The sequence below is a fragment of the Desarmillaria tabescens genome (genome assembly GCF_030435595.1).
Source record: "Desarmillaria tabescens strain CCBAS 213 chromosome Unknown EV420scaffold_30, whole genome shotgun sequence".
Taxonomy (NCBI): Eukaryota; Fungi; Basidiomycota; class Agaricomycetes; order Agaricales; family Physalacriaceae; genus Desarmillaria; species Desarmillaria tabescens.
This window is the reverse complement of record NW_026848329.1, coordinates 30,847-46,863: the sequence shown is the minus strand read 5'-3', so window position 1 is coordinate 46,863 and position 16,017 is coordinate 30,847. Positions and strand designations below refer to the sequence as shown.

Below are 16,017 nucleotides of genomic sequence, written 5' to 3'. Positions count from 1 at the left end.
GTCAACCCAGTGTTATGTCTCTTCACTTTTAGATGCTCATTTCTCTTCAGTCTTCACAAGTCTCATACTGGTAGCAACCTCACAGAGGCCTTTTCCAAGTCTCTGCAGGAATTCGGTATCGTTGACCGGCTTTTATCTGTTCCTGGAGATAATGCCTCCAACAACATGACTATGCTGCAGGCTTTGAAGGCTCCCGGATGTCTCCCACACTCTCACATTGCTGGTACTAAAACACAAGTCCGCTGTGCAGGGCACATTTTTGACTTATGTAACAAGGTATGTACTCTTCATTAAATCGTTTGTGGGGACGTCTTTGATGAGTTCTTCCAGGCCATATTCTGCCCGTTCTTGGTCAAATCTAAATGTGGACAAGACAATGATGATGACGAGTGGTTAGAAGATGACGAAGATGACGAACTCAATGAAGAAGAGTGCGAGCTAGCAGAAGAGTTTACAAATGAAGAACAGGAACAGCAAGAAGAAATGACTCTTGAAGAGCTCTTGGTGGCTATCGATAACCTTGCTGAACTGGAGGAGGAAGATGGCAACCTGGGAAGAAATGCTGTCATGAAGGTAAGCCAATGGCTTGTACTCGCTGTCAGGAACTGATGGTAACAATAGATCTGTAAACTTGGGTGGCATATCTTCAACAATGGATTGATGCAAACTGACCTTGAGGCCAAGTGTGAGCTTGTTGGTATCAAGATCCAGCAAATGATTCAAGCTGTCGTGACTCGATGGTTGACTCAGGGGTGCAGCATGCCCTAGAGCTCCAACCTGCCTTGGATGCGCTTTGTGATGAACCAAATTGGAACCCTGTGTGTAACCAAAAGAAGTGCATCCAGAAATACAAGCTCGATGAAGACCAGTGGACATTCCTTGAACAGCTCGAGCCTGATGCTAATCATAAGCAACTCCTCTTCTTTCATGAATGCGATCTGATTTTCCATTAGATGCTTGCCCTTGCCACTGAGTGGATGTCTACGTCACAAAGGCCACTGCTCTATGAAGTCATTCTGTTATTTGATTCACTCATCAACAGGTTCAAGGACTTCATCGCCAATGAGGAGTTATTCTCTGGTGTTCATGCAGCTGCAATTAGAGGCTATGCTGTTCTTTGTAAGTATTACTCAAAGACAGATGACTCTATTATGTACCGGATGGCCATGAGTACATTGCTCTCTTGTTACTCGATGTGATTTCTCACCACATTATCTTTCAGTCTTACATCCCGGTTACAAAATGGAGTACTTCCGAAACATGGAGTGGGAGCCTGAATGGATCGACTGTTGCTATGAAATTGTTCGGGATGTCTGGAAGCGGTATTACCAACCACAAACAGTTGTGGCTGTGACCACTGAGAAGCAGGTAAGTATTGCTTTTACAATGACAACGTGATTCTTATACTGTTCTTAGAAAAAAGGCAAATCATTTTATGATGTCTTTCCTGAATTGTCTCGGAAGGGGTGTCATGATGATGATGGGGATGCCCTAGAGAAATATCTCAGTGGCCCCATTAGTGATGACATCGAGGATCCTTTGCACTACTGGACTAGCCTCCTCGATGAATGTGATGCATCTGGCAAAGTGATCTGAGTAACGTCAAAGGGAGCGCTAGCACAAATGGCGTTAGATTTTTTGTCTGCACCCGGTATGTCTGACTGATTAACATCCAAGTCATTGATTGATCTTGCTTTTCAGCTACCTCAACCGATGTGGAGCAGCTCTTCTCTCATGGAGGGCTTAATGTTACGAAGCGCTGGCACAATCTCTCTGCTGAGTCGACTATTGACCAGACAGTCCTGAACTCATGGTTCAAGTGTCCCGGTCTCATTCCACAAGATCTTGTTTCTGCATATTTCAATGATAAACACAAATGGCCTAATAACGGTGGAAAAAACAGGTATGCAACTGATGGTACAACTAGTTCAGAGGTTATAGTGCTTGACAGGGATTAACCTAGTAGTCTGTTATTCTATATACTACATTTCTGTTGTATAAATTCTATTCAGATTTCTCCTCATTTTATGAGTGCTGTGCAGGGTTGACCCAGTGGTCCACTTGTCAGGCCTTTTGGATATCCGTCATCTGCCTGGAACCTGTACCTGTCAACCCATGGAGCATTCTTGGACCTGAACCTCTGCATCCATGCATGGGTGGATACCTGGGTGTACCTGTCAGGGGATGTAATCATGCGACTCTTTAGTAACTCCCGACGTGGTCAACGACATATTAGGGGGTGTATTCAACAGTAATAGTTGGGTAGGTGTGTGGTTTGGTAAGTGTGGGCAGTGGGCCATGGTATATTGAGTCGATAAAATTTGCTGCATATCCTATCTGACTGAGTTATAGGCAATGGGGCGACATAACCTAAAGACAGAGGATATAAGTATAGATCTCAGTCAGGGCACAGCAAAGGTGGAACGACTATATTGAAAGGTACTGTACCTAAAGACAGAGGATATAAGTATAGATCTACGAATGAGTGTGAGTATGTTATAAGCTAAGGACGGTAAGGTATACATACCTCAGTCAGGCACAGCGAAGGTGGAATGACTGAGGTACACGGGTATCGACGGCTAGGCTATATAGGTGATCGAGTAAGGACAGGGGTGATATATATATAGTAAGTAAGAACGAATGACGGTGAAAGATAACAGGTAAAAAGGTATACAGTACTGGATATCTTCAACATGTAGAACTTGGGACTTCTCGAAATTGAAGATCACTGGCGGCTCAGTGGAAACAGTCGAATAGCGATGATGCTACTGTAAGAATCCACCCCCTGCCAGCTGCGACTCTTTGCTGACGTTGAGAACAGATTTCTGGCAGATTGTATTAGGTTGATGATAGTAGCCTTATAACCTATGTGGTACATAATATTTCAGTATCTCTTTCTACTAATATTCCCCGAGGTCTACCTGTCAATCCGACAGCCTGAAATGTATTCTTAAGATACTCAGTAAAGCTCTACCTGAAGTCTACCAATTTTCTTCTCTCCTCTTGGGCTAGATACATCGGCATTAGTTTTAATTAGGGGGTGATGGCTCTGTTCTTCTGACTGCTGAGCTTACGTCTCACATTCGTTTCAATAATGAGATGAGGTTTAGCATGTGAGCGGCTTGGATATTTGATGAAGAGTCCAAGAGAATATTTACAGCACACTGTTACCAGATTCCACTAGGCAAATATGTAATTCGACAAAGCAACAGGACATTCAGAATGGTGAGACTTTGCAGGCCACATTACAATGGCTATAGTACTATCAATCAGAGGTTTGACTTCGTGAAACAGGACAACACTGCAGGCTGATCATCTTCAGATACCTGGGTCCATGGACATTGGATCAAGCTAGTGATGTAAGCTGCTTTGGGCTGTGTGCATAACGCACCATGTGTTTCCTCCTTCCATCTTGCCTGTTTTTTCCAATACAACTAGTTCCCCCCTTCTCCTGCAGTCTTGTCTTATAAATTGTTATGTATACCTAGTCTCTAGAGCTCCGTTCTCTCTGATTCTACCAAGTCAACAATCCGAGGCTGAATCTGCCTGGTTCTGCCAAGAGCCTGTTCGCTGACACGTCCATGCCAGAAGATCCACCTAGCTCAACTCTAGTGATTGATACAGTGCAGGTCCGACATCAAAGCATAGAATTACTTCATCTCACTCCTTGCCTCAAGAGGCCCCACCAGTGATTCCTTTGCATGCCCTTCTTCTTGATGGTGCAGCATCAATCTTATAGTACTAGTCAGCGTTACGAGACATATGGGATGAAAAAATCTATACTACAATCAATACTGTGCTGTGCATCATTAATTAATCATACAGCATTTGTTCCTCCTGGTTCCCATGGTCTAACGTCGAACTATAGCTGTGTTGATTGTTGATCATGCTTACAATGCACTATAAAGAGTGTGTCTGTGAGCCTGCATTCGCTTTATCGACAACAAGATGGATTTGGATATATCTATCCGTGGGGTTGTACATTGTGGGTAGTATATTTTCTTCTTCAGGTATCTCTGACCAAAGCGCAGCTATAACATGGTCATTGATCTCATGGGACTATCTTATAACCATCGATGATGAGGTTCGCTCTCACCCAATCCTATCATAGCGAACTTTCCATTAACTGGCTTGAAGGTCACTCTCTTTTGGGTACGTCTTCATTCTAACAAGGCTTTGTCTCTCTTTCACACCCAACAAATGGATGCACAGTTTTCAAGAAGGTCGTGGATCAAATTTTTATTCTTTACTGTAAGTTACTTTCAGGTGGAAGACACAAGTCATTGAGGTTAATATTTCAGAATTGCCTATCTGGGACTCGTTTTATGGATCTGGGATGTCATCAGTGCAGTCATGTCCGATGTCATCATCTCTAGCTACTGAATTTGTCCTACTAGACGAAGTACTTGGAGATAAAGTGAGTCATGTTTATGGCTTCAAAGTCTTCTAATTCTTCATTGACCAATATAAGCTGTGGGATCCATATCAGTTAGTCCAGTTTGGATAGTCTGACTTCTTTTCTGAGCCTCAAGTGCAGATGCGGAAAAGGTACCTATCTGCGCTTCTTTTTACACCAATTGTTAAGGGCTTATGATGTGCACCGTGTCTCTGCAGCCAGCAAATCGTGGGCAGAATCAGATCTCTGTTATATGAGCACTGAAACCTGATTCAGTTATATATGGTACTGCTTCCATTTATTATCATTCAAATATTTCCATAACTTTACATCCACATACAGTGACATTGCAGCTCCTTGTCATCGAAAGTATCCTTATCCTCAGAATCTGGGCAATGATGGGCAAGCAGCAGTGCACCTCTTATGGATTTTCTTTAGCCTGTTCACCTGCAGCACGTGTGTATCTATCATGATGTCTGTATACTTTGTCTCCGGTGGAGCAAACTATTCATACCCGTGAGTGCTTCATCACATATTATGATCCTCACTGCAATTTATTGTCCAGAATACCGACTGCAATATATGAGGCTATTATCTTCATCACTGCAGCATGTTATGGAATCAGGCAATCAGGAGGTCTAAGGTCGCTCTTGTTCCGAAATACAGGCCAGTTTCAGTATGGTCCCGAAGCCTATCATATGTCTACTCTTACAAGACACGGTTCTCTACTTCGCAATGTAAGCATCCTCCTTTGTTATGCCTCCTTGCACATATTCAGCATTGCCTGTTTATAGAGTGCTCCTTTCCCTCCCAGTTATTGCGATTTTAGTACATTCACATGGTTGTCTAAATCGATGAGCATTGACTGCTACCTTGGATATAGACTCCCAGCTTGGGCCTGACGATCATGAGTGTCACAATAAATTGTATGCTTCTCAGGTCTTCAGGAGGCAGGCTAATTCCGACAGCCATCATTCAGTCTTCCCAAGGAGAGGAATTAGCAACTTTCAGAGCTAACACGAATGAGTGATATCATTATGGGCGAGGAAATATGTCGTGAATATTGGGTCCCGATATTACATAGATTGAGTAGAGAGAAGCTAGATCGGTTTTTTCTTTGCTGATGTCCAAGAATGATATATCCTACATGAAGTGTTGTTACACCATCTTCGCACACTGCATCATATATGTTGTAACTGTATGTGGGAATTTCGCTACTTGCCTCTAGTTTCATCATTACCCTAGAAACTGAAAAAAGGACTTGCCAATGAAGGCCTTAGATGACTGAATGATCCATCCCCGTTTGACAACAAATGTGTACTTTTTGTAGGTTCTTCCGTGGTAAAGGACAGCAACATGTACGGAATGCTATCAGGGGCTGGCTGTGTCTATTGACAATATCAAGTTTACCACTTATCCCATTCCACACCTCTCCTTCGAGTACCAATGTAATCGGACAATACCAGTCAGGGGAGCAGCTTCAGTTGCAAAGACGTGATATCATCTAAAAGCTCCTGGAGTGTTGGTCTTTGTTCAGGTGTCGATGACTGCATTTGAGCAATCATGACGAGGAGGGAATATGCTATCCTGTTATGGATATTGGGTATCCACTGATTTGGTGCATGAGTCAACACATGCCCTGAACTCGGCCTTCTCGGTCCTAGTAGTGACTCGCTCGTACTTTCTCTTACTTTCTCTATTCTTCATATTGATACTAGAATATTATGGAACATTATAGAATAATAATGACTCTAATCTTTCCTTAGTATATAAACTCGTAGGTAACATTGTATTAGACAGCTTTTACCAATCTACCACTTTCAGGACACCTTCACTGCGTGAACCCTCAGCTACACCTAGCGCTTGCTGAACAACTCGTTGGATACGCCTAGCGCTTTCTGACACCAACCCGAAGGTTATGCTTAGCGCTTGCCTTCACCCATGGCCCGTAATAGCTTCGCGCTTACAGGCTTTCTATATCGGTAATTGCTCCACACTTACCGGCTATTTCCTTCAGTAATTGCTTCGCACTTACTGATTTCCTTTATTTCACAAACTGGACCTCTCAGGTCTCCTCATGAACCCTCGCCGGAATCCATTATATTCCCTAACGACGTACATCATTTCTAATTAATCATACCTCATTTTGATCATCACTCCTCACCTCGTGCTCACATCTCCGGATTTCGGCAGATCCATAACATATCCTTGTTGTTTGCGTGTGTAAGGGATTTGCTCCCTGCAAGTTAGTCCATCAAATGTTTACTTGAGAAAAAGATGGCAGACTCACTTCCGCTCCGCCAGTGCTCATATACTGTGAGGAACATGCCAATGAGATGTGTTGGGGATTGATATTAATAGCACACACCTCATCAAACACTTTCATCTGAAGTTTAGATTAGTAGTGAACGGAAGGCAGGACTAGGATACGTACCATCTTGTCCATATCTAAGACGTCCTAGAGCAGAGGTTCAGCACGTCAACAGGTGTCCTGACATTTTCCACTTGCCTCGGCGAAGTATGTCCCAAATACATCATCGAATGATGCATCCTCTCGAGTAGCCTTTAGTTCCTGTAGGAGAAGGTTAAGTTTGAACATATTGTCAATTAGAAATACTCCTCACTTTTTCGATGAAGCCTTTCACTTCTGTATTCATGTCGTTGTTAAGCATTTGGCCTAAATACCACACATCCACCTTGAAGGGACAATAGGGATCGCCAACCAGCATTTCCAGGGCGTATTCTTGAGCATACTCTCCCATTCTTCCTACTCAGACATTCGGCAGACCGGTGATTTTCCTGCTCGCAGGATCTGAGTCCTTATCGAAACAAACCGCCAATTCGAAATCGGTGATATAATATCGAATAGGGAATTGAGACCGAAATGGCCAAGTGACATTAGCTTGGGTATTTCCATCAGGCTCCATTCGGGCTCCTAGATCATTGAAGAGTATATTGTCGCTGTCAAGATCCTGGAGTATTTTCAGTGTCATATAGTCAGCTAGTGGCAAAATGTACAAGATGCACAATCAAGTTGTCATGACAGTACTTGACGCCCTGGCAAAAAGAAAACAACAGATTCATTTAAACTCAAGAATGTCTAGATGATCGCCATACTCTGAATATTTGCACCAGATAATCAAGTATCTCTTCCATGTTGTAGAACCACGGTGTAGACTGGCACCCGCTTTGAGAAAGAAGAGGGAAAACAGCGAATCTAAGCCCATCGAATTCGAGTTCAGTTCAAGAGAGGAAGTGAGTAGTTATCTCCTCTAAAAGCAGTTGGTCCTTGAGAGAGGCTGTCGGAGGGCTTCATAGTGCTCGTTCCCATGGTGGTCGCCCTCAATGCTGACTAAACGAATGAGAACGTCCTGATTATGTGCGCGCCAGACAGTGAATATTATTCTGAATGCTTGGTAATGAGCAAGAAGGACCGAAAGCTCCCAAAAGATTGAACGTACGAGGTGGCAAAAGTTCATTCTTCCAATGTCGATGCCTGGTTCGCATTGATAACGACTCATGAAGGTGTATCCATCAGGTCGACGAGGTTCGTCATTTGGCAGGAAAAGATCTAGATGGTGTTGATACTCATTTTCCAAGCCCTGAACATTCATATTTATCCACAAGGTGTAACCGTTTTCCTGGAAGAATTCTCGAAGTGGCTCACTGTCTCCAGAGATCGTATGGCCAACTGCCCTCTGGTTTCCAGCATCTGTCATGCCATTCCTGTATTGTCTTTGGCCATTCGAAATGTGTCATGGATCAGGAGCACGAGCAAGGTGGTGATAATCTTTAGATTGATCTCCAACATTCAACATTACACTGCCAGAAGATTAGAACTCCTGCCTCCCTACCATTGGGAGGAGTATGAACTCCATCGTGGTTGATACCATGGACCGATCTCGCGACTGGAGGTGAGCATCACGTCCGTTGAATTCAAGCTCGTTCATGAAAGGAAGTGCGTAATTATCTTCTCAAAAAGCTCATTGGAAGAATATACTATCCGATTCTACACAAAGATGGACAGGGAAAGATGATAGTGTTGGTGAGAAGCCATAGATAACCGGTGGTCCCAAAAGAGAACACAGAGTTGGCAATTTTTGGCCGATCATTCTTCCTTTTCATCCACCATCAGCTCTATATAGTATGCGGTCCTTGGTGACTGACTGGCATTCTCGCTACCTCAGTTTAACTGGAACAAAACATGTTCATAACACCATGAAGGCACTATCAAGGGTGTGTTCGTATTGTCATCCATTAACGTTTAACGTGACCTCTGGTAGGAACATCTCGCAGGATATCAAGCATAGGATACATTCATTGCACTGCACCATAAAACCGGTCGTTGAACAGCTCACTTCCATACAAATTGTAGCCCGTACGACCCGAAATGACTGCAACGACTGGAGCCCGATATATGCGCATGAATGTGAAGTGGTGGGCTGTCGCGGGGCGTGGCATATCCGAGTCCTGTGCGAAAGAGGGAGGAGAGCATGCCTAAGTTCGCTCTTATTCATTGGGAGGTGACACATTCAAGGAGAAGACACCATTCTCCCTTTTGCTTGAGGGCTTGGACCCAGTCAAAACTCTGTGGACATCGGTGGACAACCATAGATGATCATAGATTTATCGATGAACATCAGCAGATGTCCAAAAATGGGCCTTTTCATGGCCTTTGCATTGACGTCAATCAATGCTCATAGACCATTATTGACCTTTGTCTGTGCGCATCTGTAGGCATCCATGTATATGTATAATGGCATATTTATAATATACATGTCCAAGTCCAAGTCCCGATCCTCCCCAGACATATTCTACCACCACATCTCTAATAATCGGCATTGTACAACAGTATAGGATCCATTCCGTGCAGAGTGAGTCTGGAGAGTATGCGCTGGTAGCCTGATGACAGATATAATCAGCGTTGGGGATGAGAGATTGTGGATTTCAGCAGACTGTGACAGATTTATGCAACCGGGCGGCGTCAGTCCGTGATATCATGATATAGGCAGAAGGCCGAAATCGCACCATGAACGGCGTAGGTGGTAATGAGGGCGACAAGTACAGGTGCGGAAATGCTTAGGACCGTCAGTTACTATAGCAGAAAAAATGATGAGAGCATGGATAAGAAACAAAAAAAGCACTCACCCGATACACGCATGTCACATCGATTCCTTCGTCGCCATTCCATACAACTGGATATATGTGCCAACCATGGCACAAATAAGTGATTTGCTTCGCCGAACAAGACTCTGAAGACCGTTCTGAATGAGATAATGAGTAATAGAAACTGAATGAGCGACATACCATTGCTAATGGTCCCGAATATGGAAACAGCAGTGCGTTGTTGGTGGCCCATGGTGAGAGAAGCAATAGATAGTGCAGTATTGCATGACAGGGATGGCAAGGCGACAGCAGGAAGACGGAAAAAAAGGCGGCATGAATAGGAGAGGTGGTAGTAGTAAGAAGGAAAGGATGGGTGTGGGAGTCCTGATTGGGACTTACTTGTGATTCCACATGTGGTATCAGGTACGATAAACGCGGGCGTCAGAAACACCCCAGGGGACCACGAACAAAACCGAGCTGGCGACTTGTGATGACTCCGGATTGATTTGTGCACACTTCTTTCTTATTATGCATATCATATATGACTAGAGCATCGATGGACATCGACCGGCATATGCAGGTAGATGAAAAATCAACACACATCTGTGGGCATCACCTTACGTCTCCAGACTTTTGACTGGGGCTTGGAGGCGAAGGCAATGGAGGGTTATCATGTCATGGTCACGATCGATTATCAAGGGTAGCCAGTCACTAGTCATCATCCGTACATCCATGGAAGGTGTTGTTGTTTGGCCCAGCAGCTTTTCTTTCAATAGTATGACAGATGATCTCAACGGGAACTGCGTGGAAGCCGTAGAGGATAATAGATGAGGTGGGTTGAGTTGCAGGACATGACAGGAGGCTTGGAATTAAGGATGCATTTCTGCTCATGTACTCGGGGTTAACAGCTTAATTGATTGTGGTGTGTAAGTCATCCTCCTTCCTGATGCACATATATTGAATGTTGTGTCTCTTCCTGTGTTTCCTTTGAACCTTAGCATGGCAGCCCACCACCAGCATTCATTCTCAGCAAACCCCCTAAACGCGACAGTGGCATGGAAATGGTCATGGGATGGAGGAGCTCCATTCCGGGCAGCAGTGAATTAAGTACATTTTATTGACTCATCCGCCTTGTCAAACCTTTGGCTCATCTTCAGCGCCTGATCGATCATCCTTAGGCCAATCAACAATTCTCCTACCCTTCTTCTAATTCGAGCTACCTTCCCTGATGCCACCATGACTGAATAGAATGTCACTCCAAGTCCGGACGCTATCATTGGATTATGGATAAAGTATCTATATGCCCTACCCGTACTCAAAATATTGGTGGATCAAAGCACTTTCTACGGCGATGGATGATAAATTACGGATGCTGGACTTCTGGCAATTTTCCCACCGTGATCCTGCAGCCTCTGGAAGTGTGAACCACTTCAACAGTTCTTTCAAAAACACGGTTACACCTTGTGGCAATCTCTGTACAAGATTGGCAAGAGAGACAAAGACTGTCTAGAGCTTATTTTGCTCAACAGTAAACCTCGTCAGCCAGATGGCTACACCTTCGCGACTCGTTATCAATATGAGCCTGGCATCGTCATTCACAGACCGAACTTTTGTCACATGGCACGTACTATCTATTGGCAGTGTCCTATATGACGACTTCATATTTCTCGAGGTTCTTTACCAAGGCTCCCCATCTTCCTTTATGCCAAGTCAATATATCCTTCCATTCCTTGCTATCTGCCCCATAAACAATGGGGATCCACAAGAGCCACGCGCTGATAGTGAAATCCACGTAGGAAATGATGTCTCCCATGAAGTACTTGTCATCCTCCTTCATCCAGGCATCGATCTTCCTGAAATCATTCCTCAGTCATGCCCACTCCCTCTCCTTATCGGCGCCCTTTGGAGCCACTTCCTTGAATGTCCTCCCCTTAAATGTATTCTTCTCCTTGGTGTCCCTGAAGAACCCTTTGCTTCAGGGATTTAAGATGGGGTGGGTGTTGACCAGTGCAAACTGCCAAAGTGCACTGAAATTGTTTTCTAGAGCTTCATTGAAAGCATAATGGAATGCGTCGGTTCCAGAGGGGATGATGGTGGGCGTATCAGGATAGGTTTTATCAAGGTATCGCACAATCTCGGCTGAGTCAGATATGACAGCTCCGGTTGACGCGTCGTGGAGGACAGGGAGAGTGTAATAGGGTGTTACACCATCGGGCTTAGTAATGTGGCTTTTCACCCTGATTTTCCCGTAGAGCGGTTCGATGTCAGGGTATTCGACCCATTCTGTTTGATAGGGTAAGCCCTTGTAATTGAGAACGTATCTGTGATAGATACATGTAAATAGGCATCTCTCATAGTAATAGACATGTGCATACCTGGCTTTCCAGACACTAGGGGACCAGGCTTTGCCCGAGGCAATCGAGGGTATATCGTATAAAGTTGTAGGTGTGGACATACTGAACACTGAGAATCAAGAATCACTCCTGCCAGTATATAAGGCTTCAATGGGGTCGGCCCCTGAGCACTTGAGCCTCTTGGGGGTTGTCATGTGAGTGGGGTGATTGATAATTACTTGATGAACTCCATCGGATTCCCGTCGGTGACCAGTGAAGCTTGAAGCTTGAAGGCTTACATGTAACATTACTATTTTTCTGACACATCCTGAACACATGATGGCTGTTTCGCATTATTCGAAGCTCCAATAGACAGTTTCAGCTTGATGCAGCCCCGAGCCTCAAAAATGCCGGAAGTTGCCGGAAGAAGAAAATAGAAGTCGAATATAGTAGACTCATGGCTTCCAGGGCTATTTTTTTACACCCAAGCGGTGACAGTTGGCGGAGAACATGGTGCCTTCTGATGCTCATTAGAGGTCAAGTATCAACAGAGGTATCAAATTGAGAGTATGCGCACCCCAAACTGAATCCAGGGTTGAATTGGCATTAATGATATCGAAGTAGTATTCACCGGTTGCGTCAGGGTTTATGAATCATGATATTAGTGATCAAAGCGTGGCAAGTCCTGCAAGTCCCAATTTGGCAATGGACGCCAAACATTTTAGGCCGAGCCGTCACACTGCCACCGTAATCTATCTACAATTCGGGATTCAATTACAGCCGTATCCAGAGAAAGGGTTAATGGCTCATTTCAGTTATCAGGAGGTGTGCGTTCAATCCAAGGATCGAGCTCTTTCTTCCTCTGCCAGGGTTCGGCCCTTGTGGTCGACAGAAATTCCAGAAGATAATAACCAAGAATATATTAAAGAATATTATTATTAACTGACAGAAATTAGAAATCAGCGGCCTTAGTAAGTGCCTCCAGAAATCTATGCTTAAAGTCAGTAGAGCGTCGACACCAAGGAAGAAATCGATACATACAGTAGCATCGTCACTATCAACTGTTCCTGCTGATCCGCCGGTGATCTTCAATTTGGAAAAGTCCCAAGTTCTGCAGACGGATGGATCAGAATACATTCCGTTGCTGTATGAACACGAATGCTTACCCGGAGCAGGCTCCGCAGTCAACGGCCAGGCGCTTGGCGTCATCTCCGACCCTAGCAAACAGTGACGTTAGCACGGTAAGGAATCAATTGAGGGGGCACATGCTCACGTAATAGTGGTGGTGCTTCCAGTGAAGTTCACGTCCCTGCCAGACTATATCAAAAGCTGTACTCATCGCCCAGGCATGGATTTGACTCACGAGATGGGACCACCAGTTCCTGGGGTACCCTCATCATCAGGGTAGGACTGGGTGATCAAGACACCGTACTCTTCGATGCCGCTGAGGGTGTTTCTGTACAAAAAAGCATAAGAGAGAGCCTGACGAATTGAAATTAAGTAGTACTCACCCAGAGTACGTGATGGCGGACACTGACGCGTCAGTGGCTGTGGCTTTGACCTTGATTCTAAAGTGCTGATTCAGAAGAGTGGCACAGCAATAGAGCCCAGGAAATCTTACCTGAATCCGTACATCGAATCCGTAACGGTGTTGCCAGAGATGGTAACATCGGTGACGGACTTGTCACTAGAGATAGAACCGATCGAAATTCCATGACCACCAGAGCACTTGTTGTTCTTAAAGCTAACGAACACACCGGGTAAGGACGTGCTGTCACAAGTGAATGATACGTACATGATGCTTGAGCCATCGTTGATAGCAATGCAATCATCCTGGTTCTTTACGACAGAGTTTTGAATAGTCACGTCGTCAGCGGAGACATCGAAACCCTGCAGGCTATCAGCGTTTCGCGACGAGGTCATAGTGACTTGTACTCACATCGGTGTTGTGACCAAGATCATCGGTATCACCATCACTGTTGTCGACCTAGAAAGCACGTCTGAGGCCAATAACGCGCGAGCCAGAGAAGTCAAACATACGGTGATGCTGTCAAAGACGAGGCCGTCACTGTTGCCTATAGAGATAGCCTGGGCGGGGCTGTTCAAAACCTGTCGTTTACGTTCAGCGTCATGCAGCAGAAGAGAGAAATGGTAGCTCACCGTAAAGTCGGAGTAGGTACCGGAGCCCTTGAACCTAGGCGCGCTGTCAGGCACTCGAATGCCATGGCGAAGACGAAAGGGACCTACTTCAAGAACGGATGAGGCTTGTCGACACCACCGTTCGTGCCTTCACCATCCCAGTATTCGGCACCATTTCCCTATTGAAGACATTTAAACCTTGAAGCGGGAAAACCATGAAATGCTGCTCACGTCGAATGAGTATCCCGCGCCATTGAATGTGACGTCATCACCGTCGATGGTGAACAATGGTCCATCGCCTAGGAGGACATCGACGGTCGGATTTCAGTCAAACGCCTATGAGAAGTACGCACTAGATGTCTTGGCAAAGGTGATGTCACCAGCCATGGTGATAGTTGCACCTGATTTGGGCTAATGGCATGCATGAGTTATACTTCTCAGACCGACGCAAGTTCAAAAGCAACGTACAGAGAGCGTCAAGGTGCCTGGAGATTGCCGTAAGCAAGAAAGGAAGCGTAATAAAGGAACTATCCTGGACTTACTTCCGCTGGGAACAGTGAACGCCGAGATGGTGACCGACGAGCAGCTCGAGATGTCCGAGGCAGTCGAGACAGAAGAGATTGTGCAGCTTGCACGCTCTTCAAGTTCTCCAGTCGGGATGGCCGACACCAGTGCGAGCACCGCGGCGGTGAAGACGAATTGGCGGAAAGCGTGTTGGAACATGATGACCAGGATGCAGGATATGAAAGCAAACGAGAGATGCTGCTGAGTCTCCAACCTCTACATATCCTGGTTTTTATACCGTTCGAGAGACTGTGCTGGAAGATTCACGGAGGTGAATGCCTAAAAATAAACTTCTGCAAAGAAAGCATGGACGATTTGCATATCGAAACAGGGCTTGGCAAAATATCGCGTGGGACGTTTTCATTCTACCATAACGACACGGTCCGGCCGGTCCCCTTTGATCCAATAGGTATCGTCCGAAAGCAATCCGAAAGTCCGAGTAACAAGGTCTCCGTCCGAAAGTATAGGCGTCTAGGTTCACCTTTGACTCGTACGCGTGGGGTTGAGGTAGATTTCAATGCGCTCTGTATTGAACAAACGGTCGTAAGAACGCACACAACTTTTGCAGCTTCGTATCAAATTACGTACCAAAGCTCTCTGCGGCGCCCTTGATGTAAGCACCATGACTTTGTATCCGAAGCCAGTCTGTTCGTCCTCAGAGCCCCAGGATCACCCAGACCATCTTCCGCCTAAGCGGCGCGGTCTAATTTTCCGAAATCTGGATACAAAAAGCCCCGCTTTTTGCAACATTAGTGCAATAGCATACGACCCACATGTTCCTGAAGAACACGATTGCTCCTGGATGGGAGCTATTTTAGTATACGCAAAATGTGGAAATGCAAGAAAAACCGATGGAATGTAGCCCAGACCAAACGGATAGAAAAACTGGATCAATCAGTCCGCCTTTTGACTGCGCAAAATGATCACCTGGTGAGAAGAGTCGGGGAAATATGTCAGAGGGTTAACGAACAACTTTGACGCGCCATTCCGAAAGCTCAACGAGCTCAACTGAATCTCCTTGAGGAAATAAATTCGGCACCAGAAGTTGAGATGACGGTGTTTACGATATTAACTGAGTGTCGCTATGCTACGTATTTTGCCGATGCGCGACGGCGTTATCGAGCAACGGTTCAAGGTGGCTGTATCACAAACACTTATAAATCAACAGTGGTGTATTTAAATAAGGCAACGCGCACTGGAGTCTTTTCTTGATATCAGAACCTCGCAGAATCTTTTAACCAGAGGCTGTAAAGGGCGCTCGGCCCTCATGTATAGTAAACACCAGTAGAAAGTCGTCGAATCGTCTAGTTATAGATGCTCTCAGGCCTGTTGGAGTCGAGGCTGCATGCGTCATTCGAGAAGGCAATCGGGCATCCTTTTCTCTGACATAGCACAAATGTGGGCGGTGGCGAAATGTCGGTAACCATACACTAACATTTACGAGAGCATGCTACAGCAGAGTCAGCTGAGCGAGTTCAC

General features: G+C 45.2%; 4 protein-coding genes across 4 annotated transcripts; 1 reads left to right on the top strand and 3 right to left on the bottom strand.

The window, feature by feature from the left end:
* Positions 1-3,948: 3,948 nt before the first annotated feature.
* EV420DRAFT_1482032 (uncharacterized protein) lies at positions 3,949-5,038 on the top strand (the record flags this gene model as incomplete). Its single annotated transcript, XM_060469839.1, has 8 exons — positions 3,949-3,985; positions 4,011-4,084; positions 4,138-4,152; positions 4,213-4,251; positions 4,398-4,417; positions 4,538-4,548; positions 4,739-4,852; positions 4,962-5,038. The coding sequence occupies 8 exons, from the start codon at positions 3,949-3,951 to the stop codon at positions 5,036-5,038; spliced, it is 387 nt and encodes a 128-aa protein (XP_060328058.1).
* A 764-nt stretch (positions 5,039-5,802) lies between these two features.
* EV420DRAFT_1558159 (uncharacterized protein) lies at positions 5,803-7,552 on the bottom strand (the record flags this gene model as incomplete). The annotated part of the gene is made up of 7 exons (XM_060473729.1): positions 5,803-6,006; positions 6,687-6,710; positions 6,831-6,854; positions 6,906-6,968; positions 7,021-7,163; positions 7,185-7,368; positions 7,514-7,552. 7 exons carry the CDS (start codon positions 7,550-7,552, stop codon positions 5,863-5,865), a joined length of 621 nt encoding a protein of 206 aa, XP_060328057.1. The 3' UTR covers positions 5,803-5,862.
* A 3,595-nt stretch (positions 7,553-11,147) lies between these two features.
* On the bottom strand, positions 11,148-12,050 carry EV420DRAFT_1700728 (uncharacterized protein; the record flags this gene model as incomplete). The annotated part of the gene is made up of 4 exons (XM_060479489.1): positions 11,878-12,050; positions 11,518-11,823; positions 11,383-11,475; positions 11,148-11,355 (listed from the first exon to the last, which is right to left on the bottom strand). The coding sequence occupies exons 1-4, from the start codon at positions 11,955-11,957 to the stop codon at positions 11,148-11,150; spliced, it is 687 nt and encodes a 228-aa protein (XP_060328056.1). The 5' UTR covers positions 11,958-12,050.
* A 680-nt stretch (positions 12,051-12,730) lies between these two features.
* On the bottom strand, positions 12,731-14,800 carry EV420DRAFT_680144 (glycoside hydrolase family 28 protein). The gene is made up of 16 exons (XM_060483063.1): positions 14,517-14,800; positions 14,443-14,459; positions 14,328-14,385; positions 14,206-14,273; positions 14,083-14,153; positions 13,996-14,029; positions 13,876-13,944; positions 13,775-13,822; positions 13,631-13,725; positions 13,457-13,579; positions 13,347-13,403; positions 13,199-13,291; positions 13,109-13,144; positions 13,002-13,052; positions 12,877-12,946; positions 12,731-12,824 (listed from the first exon to the last, which is right to left on the bottom strand). Exons 1-16 carry the CDS (start codon positions 14,695-14,697, stop codon positions 12,804-12,806), a joined length of 1,092 nt encoding a protein of 363 aa, XP_060328055.1. The 5' UTR covers positions 14,698-14,800; the 3' UTR covers positions 12,731-12,803.
* Positions 14,801-16,017: the final 1,217 nt, after the last annotated feature.

What these genes read in the sequence shown, in the direction of transcription:
- EV420DRAFT_680144 (XM_060483063.1), bottom strand. Translation starts at nt 14,697, where the DNA reads ATGTTCCAACACGCTTTCCGCCAATTCGTCTTCACCGCCGCGGTGCTC. An exon ending in GTACCTACTCCGACTTTACG is followed by an intron (nt 13,945 to 13,995) that starts GTGAGCTACCAT and finishes CGTAAACGACAG; the next exon opens with GTTTTGAACAGCCCCGCCCA. An exon ending in TTGATAGTGACGATGCTACT is followed by an intron (nt 12,825 to 12,876) that starts GTATGTATCGAT and finishes CTTTAAGCATAG; the next exon opens with ATTTCTGGAGGCACTTACTA.